This window comes from Phaethon lepturus, unplaced genomic scaffold (genome assembly GCF_000687285.1).
Source record: "Phaethon lepturus isolate BGI_N335 unplaced genomic scaffold, ASM68728v1 scaffold18846, whole genome shotgun sequence".
Taxonomy (NCBI): domain Eukaryota; kingdom Metazoa; phylum Chordata; class Aves; order Phaethontiformes; family Phaethontidae; genus Phaethon; species Phaethon lepturus.
Window position 1 is genome coordinate 44253 of NW_010545772.1, and position 13375 is coordinate 57627.

A 13375-nucleotide genomic window follows, 5' to 3' on the forward strand; every position below is an offset into this window, starting at 1 on the left:
CTGCTCTTGCTAATAGTAGCCCTCTCAGGATCTTTCCCTGCCATTCAGGGTGTCATTTTCCTTTTGGAGGAAACACATGGTATTTTCAGAGTCATCAGTTTGGCAGCATGCTTCATGTCTGCTTGGGGTAGATAGGTACTTGCCCTCAGATCTATCGGAGCAAGGAATAAGGAAACTCAGCAACAATTTCAGTGCTTTAGAATCTGTGTCTTGACTAATCTGTGCCCATGCAATGAGCGATGCAGATTTGTTTTTTTTAGTGTGTTTATGGGAGGGAAACATGATCCAGATGACAATAGGCAAAGAAAATAGAGAGCAGAAGATGGTGAAATGCTGTATTGCTGACAAATCTTTCAGGAAGTGCCACGTGCCTTTTGGAACAAACTGTTATCAGATACCAAACTAAAAGATGGAAGTATCTGACTTTTTTTTTCGCCCTCTTATTTTTTTTTCCCGTGCCTCCCCATCCGTTGCTGCTCGGCTGACTCCCCAGCGCCAGGCAGTTCCTGGCATTCTTTTTCCAGATGTGGCCAATCATTTCTTTTGAATGGTTTCTCGATGCAGTGGCTGGGGGGAGGGAAGAGGGAAAAGAGAAAGAAGAGGAGAGATGAGATCCGATCTTATAGGGCCTGGGGATGCGTTCAGCAGCGCTTGCTGACAGCAGGACATACCCAGCCGTCCCTTATGCTGTACGGCTTCCAGCTGTCTTCTGTGCGGTAGCGCTACTGAGACTTCCTCCACCACTTTTTTTTTCCCCCCTTCCCCCCTTCCTTTCGAGCACTGCTCATTTCCAGTTATGTACTCCAAGTGTGAAACCTGTATCCTGGACCTTACAGAGGCAATTATCCCTTTTTTTTTTTCTTTCCCCTCTGAAAGCTGATCTGCCAATCAATAAATAACTGTTTGAATTGGATTGATGTGTGTGGTGGTTTTTCTGGGCTGGTTCATGTGTTTGGGCCGAACTGGTGTTTGTTCTCATTACCATAGTGTGCTGCTTCAGGGTATTAATTGTAGTCACGATCTGAACCGTTGCTAACTGAAAGTAACCAAAATGTAGTGATGATGATAAAAACTAGAAAGCACAAATAACAGGCTGGTGACAAAATATTCTGCATTATGTGGGAGTATAAAGGAGGTAAGAATTTCACACAAGCTTCTTTTACCGGATTGCAGAGTTTGAACTTGTAAGTGGTTAAGATGGACTTGTGTTGTGGTGGGCTTTTAGGTGGCTGTGGGTTGTTTGGCTTTTTTTAATCAAATAAACTTCTGCTTAGAAAAGCTGGCCATGTGCACCACACGGTAGAGATGCAAATAGAGAGAGTCCTAAGTTTTCAAAGACTTAATAAAACTGTTCAAAAGGTGTGACAATTCAGTCTGGTGTTCTTGCACTGATCTACAGTAGAACTGTTTGGAATAAAATGCCGCTTTCCTAAGAGCTAGTTAACCAAATCTGATTCCAGTGTTTTTAAAACTAGGTGAGAGAGGGCTAGAGATAGAGAATGTGCGTGCATGCATGTGTGAGTGTGTACGTGCACGTGTGCTCTGGGTGAGGAAGGCTGGTTGTTTTGCTTTCTTCCCCAGTGGAAACCCAGATTGGGAATCTTTCAATAGCAAGGGAGATAGTCCAAAGTGTCAAGTATTCGTTAGCTTTGAATACAGCAGAACTCTCGAAAGTGTTACCTATTACTATATTTTTGTGACTAGTACCGAGTTCCCATCAAGTGCTTGTAACTCTAGAATAACTACCGAATACCGTATCGTATGATTGATGGGTGCCTTTCTTCTGTGACCTCAGGCAAGGTCAGCCTGTATATCCCATCTCGAGTGGATTCAGGCAGCCCTATCCATCCTCACTCTCAGTCGACCCTTCCATGTCCAGGTAGGTGTAGGAGGTGAATGACTGACTGGGGAGTAACTGCTGGCATTAGAGGGCAAGTTGCTCTTCTGCTTGCATCTTGGTCTGCCTTTGCTTGCTTTTCAGTCAGCTAAAACTTTATGCGTACATTTTTATTTAACATATTTGTGTAAATACAGTTTGCCTGGATCCCACACTGGTCTCATTCGGCATTTTCTTGGCAGTCTCTGAAGTATTGCAATTAGGAGCACCAGTGAATTGTCAACAATTAATTGAGCTGTTTCATCTGAAATGAGTCGTTAGTTCATTTCTAGATGCAACATACAGTGTGCATCCGTGGGTTTTGTTCATGCAAGTATACAACCAGGTGGATTGTTGCTCTAGTTTGCGTTCTCTAGTTCTAATTTTAAAGTTGTTGGTAATTAGTCTTGAATCATTTAGGTATCACTCCGTGTGGAAACTTGCTCGCAAGTAGGTATTTCATAGCCCAAAGCCACTAATGGCACGGGATGCCAGCACAGTGTATTTGTACTGGTGTGTGAATCAGGCAGTACTGGTTGTCTTTATGTCTAAGTGCAAGCAAGCAATGCTAACTGAGACTTGGCCATGACACACTCCAGACCTCTTCTCCTCTGCTTTTGCACTCTAAAGACAGCTTCTGCATCCTGTGCTTGGTGTACACAAGGTTGCAATGTACCATTCTTGGGGGTTTTTTGTGTGACCTGTAGAAGACTCATCCTCTTGCATGGGGACTTAAGATAGGCCACTTGATAAGTGGTGGGTCCTCTTGCCTCTATTTGTGTGGGCTCCACTGGATTATCACTGTCCCTTCACTTCTTTACAGGGGAATGATAAGCATGTCAGGGTGATTGGCAAGAAATCCCATTCTTTCTCCATAGTAAAATGACCTGATTTGGTTACAGGGCTTTGTGCTTGCTTTATTTTGATGGCATGAAGGAAAAGGGCAAGGTGACTTGGGAATGGAGAAAGGAGAGGCTGGATGTGATTCCTTAACCAGCACTCATTCAGCAAACCTTTGGAGCATGAACTTGCTTTTGATGTTAATGGTGCTTTCCACCAGTTCAAAATAAAGCATGCAGGTTTTCTGCTGTGCTTGAGCTTGCAGTGCTCAGCACCTTCGAGTTCCATCTCAGCTGTCCTTGAGGATGACCTGGGTTAGTAGGGTGGGATGATTGAGGTAGTGGTACTTTGGTTTTCCGTACCATTTTCCTTCTTGTACAAACAAAAGGAAGGTTTATTTAGGACAAAAGTCTCTCCCCCCTCCCCCATTTCTTCCAGAGTGCAGGATTTTTTTCGTTTATTTTAAGCGTTTGAGGAAAGGATAGTGAATTTAGGTGCAGTGGTGTTAAAATCTTTTAGCTTAAGTACTTTTTAAAGTAAGAGATTCCTTAGAGAGCCATCAGGGACTTCTTGAAAAGACTCTTATTTTATTTTATTTGTTGCTGCATGGCAGTTCCCTCCTTTGCATTGGCTGGTGGTGGATATTTTAAGAATGTTTATATCTTGGTGTGGAAATACAGTTTTTGGTTAAGAAATGTGTATTTTTATTGCTAGTCAATGCAACAGTACAACCATTAAATGTTTCTCCTGTGCATTGCTAAAACTGTTTGCCTGAAAGTTAATTACAACTTAGAAACTTAGTTACAACCAAAATGTTGACCGATTTGTTTGCTTGTTTTTTTTCTTGAATAAGTGGGCCACAATGCACAAATCTTAGCCAAATATTTTTCATGCGCTCTTAAAGAATTGTCTTCCATTGCAAGCTCTAGCATTTGCATTCTTGGGGCATCCTGCTGCTGTCATAAGTGTTTGATGCCTGTCTTCAATAGGGTTACAAACCTTCCTTTGTTTTCTCTTTTAGGTTTTCACATCACATGATTCCTGGTCCTCCAGGCCCTCACACAACTGGAATCCCTCACCCAGCTATTGTAACACCTCAAGTAAAACAAGAACATCCGCACAACGACAGTGAGCTAATGCATGTGTGAGTCTGCCTTTCTGCACTAGCCCTTAATCTATAAAGGTTTGAGAACTATGAAGAACAGTCAAGGAGGTTCAAAAAAGTGGCTTTCATGTCCTCTTTGAATTTTAACTCTTCTCCTATAACTAAAACAGTAGATGTGGGATAGTGTTTGGGAAGAGTAATGAGTTATGAAGCCATTTCTCATTCCAGTACAGCACTTCTTAGCTATCAGCAACAGTCATCTTGATTCAGATGTGATCATGGACCTGTCTACCTGTGGATATTGCTTGAGTGTGAACTCACAAAATTCGGCTGGAAAAGGTCTTAACTGCAAAATCTACTAGTAAAAAGTAGCCCTTTCGCTTAGTACAAAAAGGCAAAAGGCCTAAGAAGTGGATGAGGAGCTAGCCTCCTGCCTGTAGCAGTGGCCTTCTAGGGTCCTCTAGGATAGCCATTCAAAGAGAGAATTGAGGCAGGTAAGGAATTTGGAGCAAATTCACAGATCAGATGTTACTTGCTAGAGAATGTCAACCTGATGTCCTTCCTGAGTATTAAATTAAGTCAGTTCTCTGAGAAGATATGAAAGCAGATGGGACATGACCACTGAAATTCTCATTCTTACTACTTAATGCTACTGTAACCACAGGTTGATAATTTTCCATTGGGGTTTTTTAGGCTGAAGGTAAATGGATGCTTTTTTTCCCCTCCTTTCCCTTTCCCCCACCACGTTTTAGGAAGCCTCAGCATGAACAGAGAAAAGAACAAGAGCCAAAAAGACCTCATATTAAGAAACCTCTGAATGCTTTCATGTTGTACATGAAAGAAATGAGAGCGAACGTTGTAGCAGAGTGTACTCTGAAAGAAAGCGCTGCTATCAACCAGATTCTTGGCAGAAGGGTATGTAAAGGATGGTGCATGTGCCCTTACGTGTGCTGCTAATTTGTGTGTGTGTTTCCCTTTAGTTGGGTGTGATGGCTCACTTTCTGCTTGAGGTGCTAACTAATGTGCAACTATCAAATTAGCTATAGAAGATAAAACGTGCAACTAAAAATAAAAGGAGTATCTTGATTTTCTTTTTTCAGCATTAGCAACATCATCAAATTGGTGTCTGTTCCTCTCATGTCATGGTGTCAGCACCTCAGGCATGAAATATCCTCATTCACACATGGCAGGAGCATTCATATCACCTTCTGGGTCCTCCCTTAGGCTGGCATCCATCAGAGCAGGAGGGGATCATTTGAAGATGAACACTGGATGCCAGTGGAGATGGAACTCAAAAGTGAATATAACATGGTCCAATTGTAAAGTCACGTAGGTTGGGAGGGACCTGTGGAGGTTGTTTAGTCCCAACGCCTGCCCAAAGCAGGTCCAGTTACATCAGGTTGCTCAGACACTTGTCCAGTTAAATTGTGTCTCTAAAGTAAACAGCCAAGTACTGATGATCCTGGTATGTGTCCCAGAGGCTTGCTGAGAGCCGTTTGCTTCTCTGGCATTGTAGGAGTGTTTTGTTCTTTCTGTGCTCTGAAAACAAACATGCAGGCCAACCCACAATTACAAACTTCATGTTCACAGTCAGTGTTGTTCTTCCAAAGGAAAGCAGCAGAGGTAAATGTCCATTTTGCCCTTGACTGCCCCGGAAATGAGAAAAGGGATGACTTTTGTATTGGTCTGAGTTTGAGTAGGGGTTATTCAAATCCCCTTGCTCAGTGAACCCCTCTCCTTGACCACTGACTAAGGCAGTATTGAGAAGCACTGCAACTCTCTGAAAACCCTGTGCTTTTTAAGTGGGAAGTCAGTACATGACCTTAACTGCTCCTTCTCTGTTACAATCTGAAGACTTCCCTCCCGCCCCCAAACAGAGCAGAAATCTATTGGTACTTGTCCTGATTCCTTCCGCCTTCTCTCTGGTGTTCTTGTTAGCTCCTCTTAAAGGACATCTTGGTGTTTGCCTTTTCCATTCTTTCATGCAAGTCTCTAGGATCTTGTTTTCATTCTCACTTCCTCAGTAATTGATCGTAATTGCTTAGTATGTCAGCCTTGTTTTCTTGGCCTGAATGAGGGCAGTGGCTTATTTATCTCCGTTTTAGTAATGAATCAAAGCCTCAGTGCTTCATTGCCTGCTTTTTCCACAGCTTAGACTCCTCCTTTCAAGTTACTGTTCTCCGTGAAAGTACCTCAAATTCCACTTCTACTGTGGTACAAACAACGCATGAGTTATCCAATATAATTGCATGGAGATTAATTATTATCAAAAGTTTTATGTTCAGTCATCCCGGTCACTATTTATGATACCCTGTGCCACTCCGGAACAGGAGCCACCTCTGTTCTCAAGAGCTGATGCTTTGCGTGCTGCTGGGCTCTCTGATGCCACGGCATAATGTTCACTACTTTCCAGCTTTGGAGTGCACGTGTGGAGTTTGAGAGGTGCAAATGGGCTGAATTGCTGCGCTCTCAGTAACACATCAAACTTGCCAGGTCGAGACAGGCAAGCGCTTTGGTTCACATCTTCTGACATATAACAAAACGACATATTAAATCATACAGACGTGATCTGATCTGAAATCCTAGTTCTGTAAATTATTCTTGCATGAGTGTCTTAATGATTTCACGTCTGTCTGGTTGGGGGTTTTTGTTGTTTTTGTTTTAACAGAATCTTTTTCCCCTGCCCTCGCCATGCATGTTGTCGAAGTCAAATAAGAAGACATGTCTAACGCTGCAGCAGTGGAACCTGATTCTAAATAAAAGGCCCTTACTCTTTTTTGGTTCAGGTCTATAATAGATGTTTCAACAAGAACAAAATGATAAGATACTGATGTAGCTGGTGCCTTTTCATATGTGCAGGTTGTGAGGGGTTTGTTGGTTTTAAAGTATGTAAAAGCAGGAAGTTTATTCCTACTTGGCTGTAGAGGTCAGCTTATGTAATTTGGAAGACTACAATTCTGTGGTTTCTCTATTTTAGAAACTTTTTGCAGTTGCCATTTTCTTCTATTACAAGAAGAAGAAATCAGAAAACAGGTACCTTGAAGCTCAATACTTAGAGGTGGATCTTGGAACTGAAGCCTGCTGGTGCCGAGAAAGCCCTCTGTGTTGGCATTGAAAACCTGTGTGCTTAAAAACAAGACAGGGAACTTGCTGCCCTTTAAAAGCCTTTCTGTTTTGTCAGGAGCCAAAGTGTGTTTTTTTGGTTGTTTGCGGGTTTTTTCCTGTTTGTTTGGTTTTTTTTTTCTTGGGGCGGGGGGCGGGGGTTAAAGTAATGTTGGGAGAGCATGGTTCTGTGAGCAGATTATTCGGTGAGCTCTGTTTCCATAAATGATTTTTTTGTCTTGCAGTTGCAGAGCTGACAAATGCCTGAAAGTTGGTGAATAAACACGGTGCTTGTAATTGGTCATGAATTTCATTTTTGCAGTGTGGAAGGACTGAATCAAAGTGACAAAAACACTTGCTCATGTCATCTGTTGTCTAGGTGTGAGTTATTTCCTAGGCTAATGCTATGTTTATTTTGTTTGCAGTGGCATGCTCTCTCCCGTGAAGAACAAGCGAAATATTATGAACTAGCTCGTAAAGAAAGGCAGCTACACATGCAGCTTTATCCAGGCTGGTCTGCAAGAGACAACTATGTAAGTCGGTCACTTGACGGCTGCTTTTTTTTTTTTTAAATTAACTTCCTTTATCTAACTTTTTTTTTCTTTCTTTCTTTTTCTCTTTACTTATGGAAAATTCTGGATGGAGGGATGATGAACAAACATATAACATAAGCCTTATATTTGTTTGAACTTCAAGCATCCAAAAGACTTGAGATTTTGTTATTGTTGTTGAAATCCTTCTCATGAAGGTCACAGTTTTTGAGGGGGAAAAAATTAACATGGAAAGCAATTCCGGCCTCCCGCACCCCCCCCAAGGCAATGCCCAGTACTGACTGAAAGCTTATGTTCTACTGTACAGCTGTGAATTTTCCATAATGTTCTGTTCAATCACTTGCTATCCAGAAATCTTCTCTAGACCTAAGCAAAAAAGGGGTGTGTCTCAAGAGAACCGAAAGCCCAGGGGTCTTAATGCAGACTGAACTTTAGCTGAAAGTAATTCAGAATGGTCCGTCTCTGAAATAAAGCCTGCAAAATTTGTATAAGTAAACTTCATGGTAGATCCTGCTTTTATGCCATTTGGTGAAGCTAAGAAGTTTTATTACAATTACTCTTATTTTATAATTAAATGTCAAACAAGCTTTTTGTTGCACAGCTTGCACTGCACAATTATACTATTGTGCTTACAATGAGCTGTCAGTGTAGTCTTATGTTATGAAACTCTCAAGCTGCAATCCTGAGAGACTGATGTTAGCCTGAGATCTGGGCTCCTTTCCATCTTCCCATCAGCTGTGGCATTATTTACTGTGATAGGAAGTGTACATGCTATATCTGGCTCAGACTTCCATCTGTATTAGGTGGACAGTAGTATTTCTCTACTTCCGTGATGTCTTGTGGACATTAAAGATAGAGATATCTAAATATAATGTTCACAGAAACTGTAGAAGTACCCTACGTTTCCAATCCAGCACAGCTACTGTTCAGCTTAAACAAAATTTTCATTGTAAGCGAGAATATCTTAGGGAGATCTCTGGCATGGAAGGCATTGACACAGAGACTACATCATCATCTCTGAAGCAAATCCTTAGGTCTTGCTGACATCCATGCCTGCTTTTGTAAGCACAGACACTACTGTAAGCCCTAGCAGCTTGTTTCTGCTGGTTTTGTACAGCCAGGGAGGTTTAGATTGGATATTAGGAAAAATTTCTTCAGTGAGAGGGTGGTCAGGCATTGGAACAGGCTGCCCAGGGAGGTGGTGGAGTCGCCATCTCTGGAAGTGTTCAAAAAACGTGTGGATGTGGCGCTTCGAGTCATGTTTTAGGGAACATGGTGGCGCTGGATTAATGGTTGGACTTGATGATCTTGAAGGTCCTTTCCAACCTAGTGATTCTGTGATTCTGTGATCTTTTCTAGCAAATGAGCTGTCGTGACCTGACGCAGGTAGGGTTTATTTCCAGTAACCAGACCATGTCAACAGAGATGTCTTGAAATATACCTGGAAACAAATTGGGCCTTAGTGACTTACTCTCTGAAGACAAGGGGATTTCAATTGTCTTGAGCTTACTTACTGGAAAATCAAACACTTTGGAGCCTTGGCAGCTCATGCTTACTGGACATCAGCCTTCAAGATTGTCCTGTGATGCTCGGTCATGTTGACTTTGAGAACCTAAAGTGTTTTGCCACAGCCTACTGCTATACAGCACAAGCAGTGGACCTGCGGTTTCTTAAACGCCTTGATAGACATTCGGAGTGTGTAAGGTGGCACATATGAATTCCCTCTTCGATATACTTCCAACCTACATCCTGTGCGGAAGTATAGCTCTGACATACTCCAGTCCTATATGTTACAATGGAGAACTCTGCTAGCTTCCTCTTGCAATCCTGCTCTCTGCCTCTCCAGGAATGCACACGTTCGTTGCAGTGGTGGTGAGGAGGTGATCATTGTAGATCACACTTTATCACTGAAACCTTTTAAGGTATATGTGATCCTTTTTTTTCCCTCTTCGTTTTTTCTAACTTGAGCAGTCAAAAAAATGAAAATGTATTCATTTAGCACAGATACTACTGCAGTATTTGAGAGCTGGAAGTGACGTAGGGGTGACTCTTCTGTTTCACGTGTCTGAATTTCTCAAAAAAGTACAATTAAAAAATATGTACTACTTGGTTTTCATTTTTATATTTTTGTTTGCCTGGTTATTCAGGATTTCAGAAATTTCAAGAAAATGTGAAGTATTGCTATCCAACTGTTGACAATATCCGTGTGCTTTTTATTATGTTTTTATTAAGGACACCCAAAGTAGTCCTGCAAAGTTGTGTGATAGTCACGAGGAGGACAGCATTTTCACAAAGTGATGGTGTCTGTGTGTGCTGGAGTTCTCAGAAACTACCTCATTTGGGAATGCTGACAACTAGTTTTCAGCCCAGCCTTTTCCTTCTGTTCCTCTGTTGTCTTATAGATGGATCTCAGATCAGCTTTCAGTATGTTTTAGCACTTGAAGTCAGCCTGCCATAGAGAATAAAACATAATTTTCTTCCCATGATTTTTGCATGTTAACATCTGCACTTTCCTCTGTAAAGAAGTATTGCCTTGGTGCGTAAGTGATGAAGCATATTGCTGTGAGTTTCGCAGAGCCCTTGAAATTTGCTTTCTAACCTCTAGTCTTGGTCCCATCTTTGGGAGCTCACTTAGAAGGCATTGGCCAGCCCTCTTGCCAGCCTCAGGATGAATAAGGACAGGAGCTCGAGTCGGGCAGGCCCAGACTGTCGGAGCAGACTGGAGACTACATAAATCCATCTGCCATACCATAGCCTGTTTGGAGCCCTCGCTTGCTGTCCCATCAGTGAGCGCTGCAGTGGTTTGAGAGGGTTTCTCGCATCACCTGCTGCCCGTCCCGTCGCCTTGCAGAGCTAGCTAATGGAAAGGTGCGTCCCTCCACCTCAGCCCTTCCAGTCTGTGGCTGCCGCCTGTGGCGCAGTCTGAGCCGGGAGACGCGCTGACGGCTGCCAGCTGTGCTGAGTGAGGTAACCTCTGGCTGGGGGGCAGAAGGATGGACAGCAGGCTGCAATCCCGCTTACAGCAACTGCACCAAGGTTTGCCAGAGCTCTTCTGTTAGAGCCTGTCCTGGCAGCTTGAAGGCTCCCTTAAAATATAAGTGGATGTAACTTTTTAAAAACCACCAACAACAAAAAAAGCTTTGACTGACAATAAAGAGAAGTCATATGGAGGAATATCAAAGTGGCAATTAGGGCGATGCAAGATGACTGAGGTTTAAAATTGTGGGTCTAAACTGACCTTCTGTTTCCTGAAAGACTGTGCGAACCAGGAGCTCTGGCCCTTTCTGTAGATGGGGGTGCAGGAGAAGGCTGAGCGTGTGGGTTGGCACGTTGAGCCTGCGCCGGCACGCTGGTGCCAGTGTGGTATCCAAGAAAGACAGCTGCCAGACATCCATTTCTGTCCTGCACCTCAGTCACGTTAAGGGTGCTGCGCTGTACAGCAGTCTGCTGCTTGCTTGTTGCACAGCGCGTTCTTCAGGCACAGCCATATGAGACTTGGCTTTTGTTAAGGTACAAGCATTATCAGAACGGTTGTAGTTGGTTGGTTTGCACCCTGGGGACAAGTCGTGGTCGTCCTAGGTACTTTCAACACCCTGTCTGCTGTTGCCATGTATGACACTGTAAGTATCTGAATGTGTGAATAGTTCTTGTAAGAGCCATAAATTACGATATCAACATATGTGTCATCAGATTATTAAGCATGAGAAGTCTTTTAGATGCTTGCGGCTGCCAGCGTTATTTGAAAAACTGCCAGAAATTGTAATTCCATGTGGATATAAAAACGTATATTGCTCACGTGTGCGTTTCTCCATAGATGCTGAGAGCAAAGCTTGTTAGCATTGAAACAATTGGAAGTGGGTTAGAAAAGGCTTTAGCTACCCTGAAAACAATTGCTTTTTTCCTAACTGCTTTCTCAGTGTCCAGATGGCTTTTGTTTCTGTACTGTGAGGTGGGGGAGCAACAAAAGAGTTCTGTGCATGTAATGGTACAGTAAAATTTCCTATTTTTCAGGGGAAGAAAAAGAAGAGGAAGAGAGAAAAGTTGCAGGAATCAGCATCAGGTAGGCCATGACCAACTCTTACTTACCATTCACTTCAGGAATATTTTAGAAACCAGGGCTTGCGCTAGTTAATTTTTACATGCTTTTCTCTACACTTGCTTCTGATGGATGTTTTAAGATACTTCACTTTGAATGCAAGCTTGTGAAAATTAACACAATACGTGTCTCCTTTCCCTTACGCCTTTCTGTGCAGCAGTCCTGACAGCATCCACATCTTTGGCTGAACTTACGCATTGCTGCAATCACGGTCCTGCTTTACCTGTGCTTTTCTCCTCAACCAATGTTGTATCATCCTTAGATATAACTGTGTCTCAAATACTGTGTGGGATTATTGGACACTAGAAACTTCACACTGACCTTTTTGTAGCCACTATTTTTTTATCGCTGTATTTTACATTTCTGTGTACACTAACAGCTGCCTAGTAGGTTGGCTTAAAAGCATCAGTGAGGTCTTCTCTTTGCCTGTAAAATATATATAAAGAAACACCCTGTTTTCCCCAACAAAAATGGCTGGTATAAGAACCATAAAAAAACCAAACAACAAAACCAAAAACGCATCAAAAAATCCATGTAATACTGTAGCAAACAAACTTATTTGGAATGTGCAAAAGCTCTGTAACAGAAATTTGTTAAAGGAAAACAATTTTCTACAGGTACAGGCCCCAGAATGACAGCTGCCTACATCTGAAGCATGGTAAGAACATCTCTAAAGCTTTCCTGATGATAAAACTGAATTGTAAAATAAGCTTTCTTATAAATTTTATACAATAATATGAATTTAGCAAAAATTGCAGAAGTATCATATCCCAAAGCTAATGTTACTTTGACTACTGATGGTTTTTATACCGGCTATCTATTAGGTGTTCACCATTTCACTACTTAACCTTAATATTTTCAAACTGACCATACCTCACTGACGTGCTGCAAGTCTGCCTGTGAAGCACAGGGATGGGTTTATTAAGCAGTGCAAACCCTCCCAGCCAGCAGACTGCCACAGTTCGTAAGAGCAGGTTAGGCGCTGGCTTCAGAGTGCGTTTTATGTGCTGACGTCTACAAGATGCTGGCTGGCTGGGTACAGTTGTTACAGATTTATTCACCTGTATACTAACAAAACATCTGCTAAGAAAATGGGACTGTATTTCAGTTATAGCAGGAGTTTCTCCCTCAACTGTACAGTAATATTTCATGTGTGGTGCAGGTTGATTTTTTTTTTTTCTGTTGTTTCATTTCCAGTGTGTGTTTTCCCTCTTCATATCACATCATCTGCACAGAAGGTGGAAGGACTAGTGATTACACGTGCCTAGTAACACCATCTAGTCTGCTTGTGAGTGCACACAGCACCACAGCGAAATGCTCATTTCTCAGTGTTTGCGTTGGAAGGCTGGTCCTTCTTTTCCTCTGTGTGATATGTTTTCTAGTAAGAATGGCATTCATTTGACATAATAGTTGCTTCTACACTGTCTAATTAACCCAGACTGCTCTTGGGAGATCCCTGAGAATTCCATGTAAAAAACCAAACACTTTCTAAACTCCCCTATGCATTACAACAGAAATGGGCTCTTTATCTCCTCTCCCTCTGCCTTTTCTGGCCACATGATCCTCTTGGCACTCAGAGAGCGATCAGCAGAGCAGCCTGCCGTTGGCCCTCTGCTCTGCTTGGACTTTCAGCCAGAGAAAGACAAGTTGTTTGCTCTGTGCAGTGTGTCAGCTGTCAGTCAGTCAGCATGATTCAGGCCTCTTCTGTAGTTCTGCCATTATGCTGGTTAGTCTAACCTTCGTTGGGTTTAAGAGTTTCGGGGTTTGTTTTTAAAGCAGAAGTAAAGCGAAAAGGCAAGTGCATG

At 42.4% G+C, this 13375-nt stretch overlaps 1 protein-coding gene across 1 annotated transcript in view; it reads left to right on the forward strand.

Moving 5' to 3' along the window:
* The window catches only part of LEF1 (lymphoid enhancer-binding factor 1), a gene marked incomplete at its 5' end in the record, with an annotated part of 55684 nt that extends 43448 nt beyond the window's left edge, over window positions 1-12236 (forward strand). Inside the window, 5 exons of the mRNA XM_010289072.1 lie at window positions 3738-3860; window positions 4574-4736; window positions 7349-7456; window positions 11486-11534; window positions 12188-12236. Coding sequence (XP_010287374.1) covers window positions 3738-3860; window positions 4574-4736; window positions 7349-7456; window positions 11486-11534; window positions 12188-12222 — 478 coding nt within the window. The remainder of the gene's footprint in view (window positions 1-3737; window positions 3861-4573; window positions 4737-7348; window positions 7457-11485; window positions 11535-12187) is intronic.
* Between the last annotated feature and the right edge of the window lie 1139 nt (window positions 12237-13375).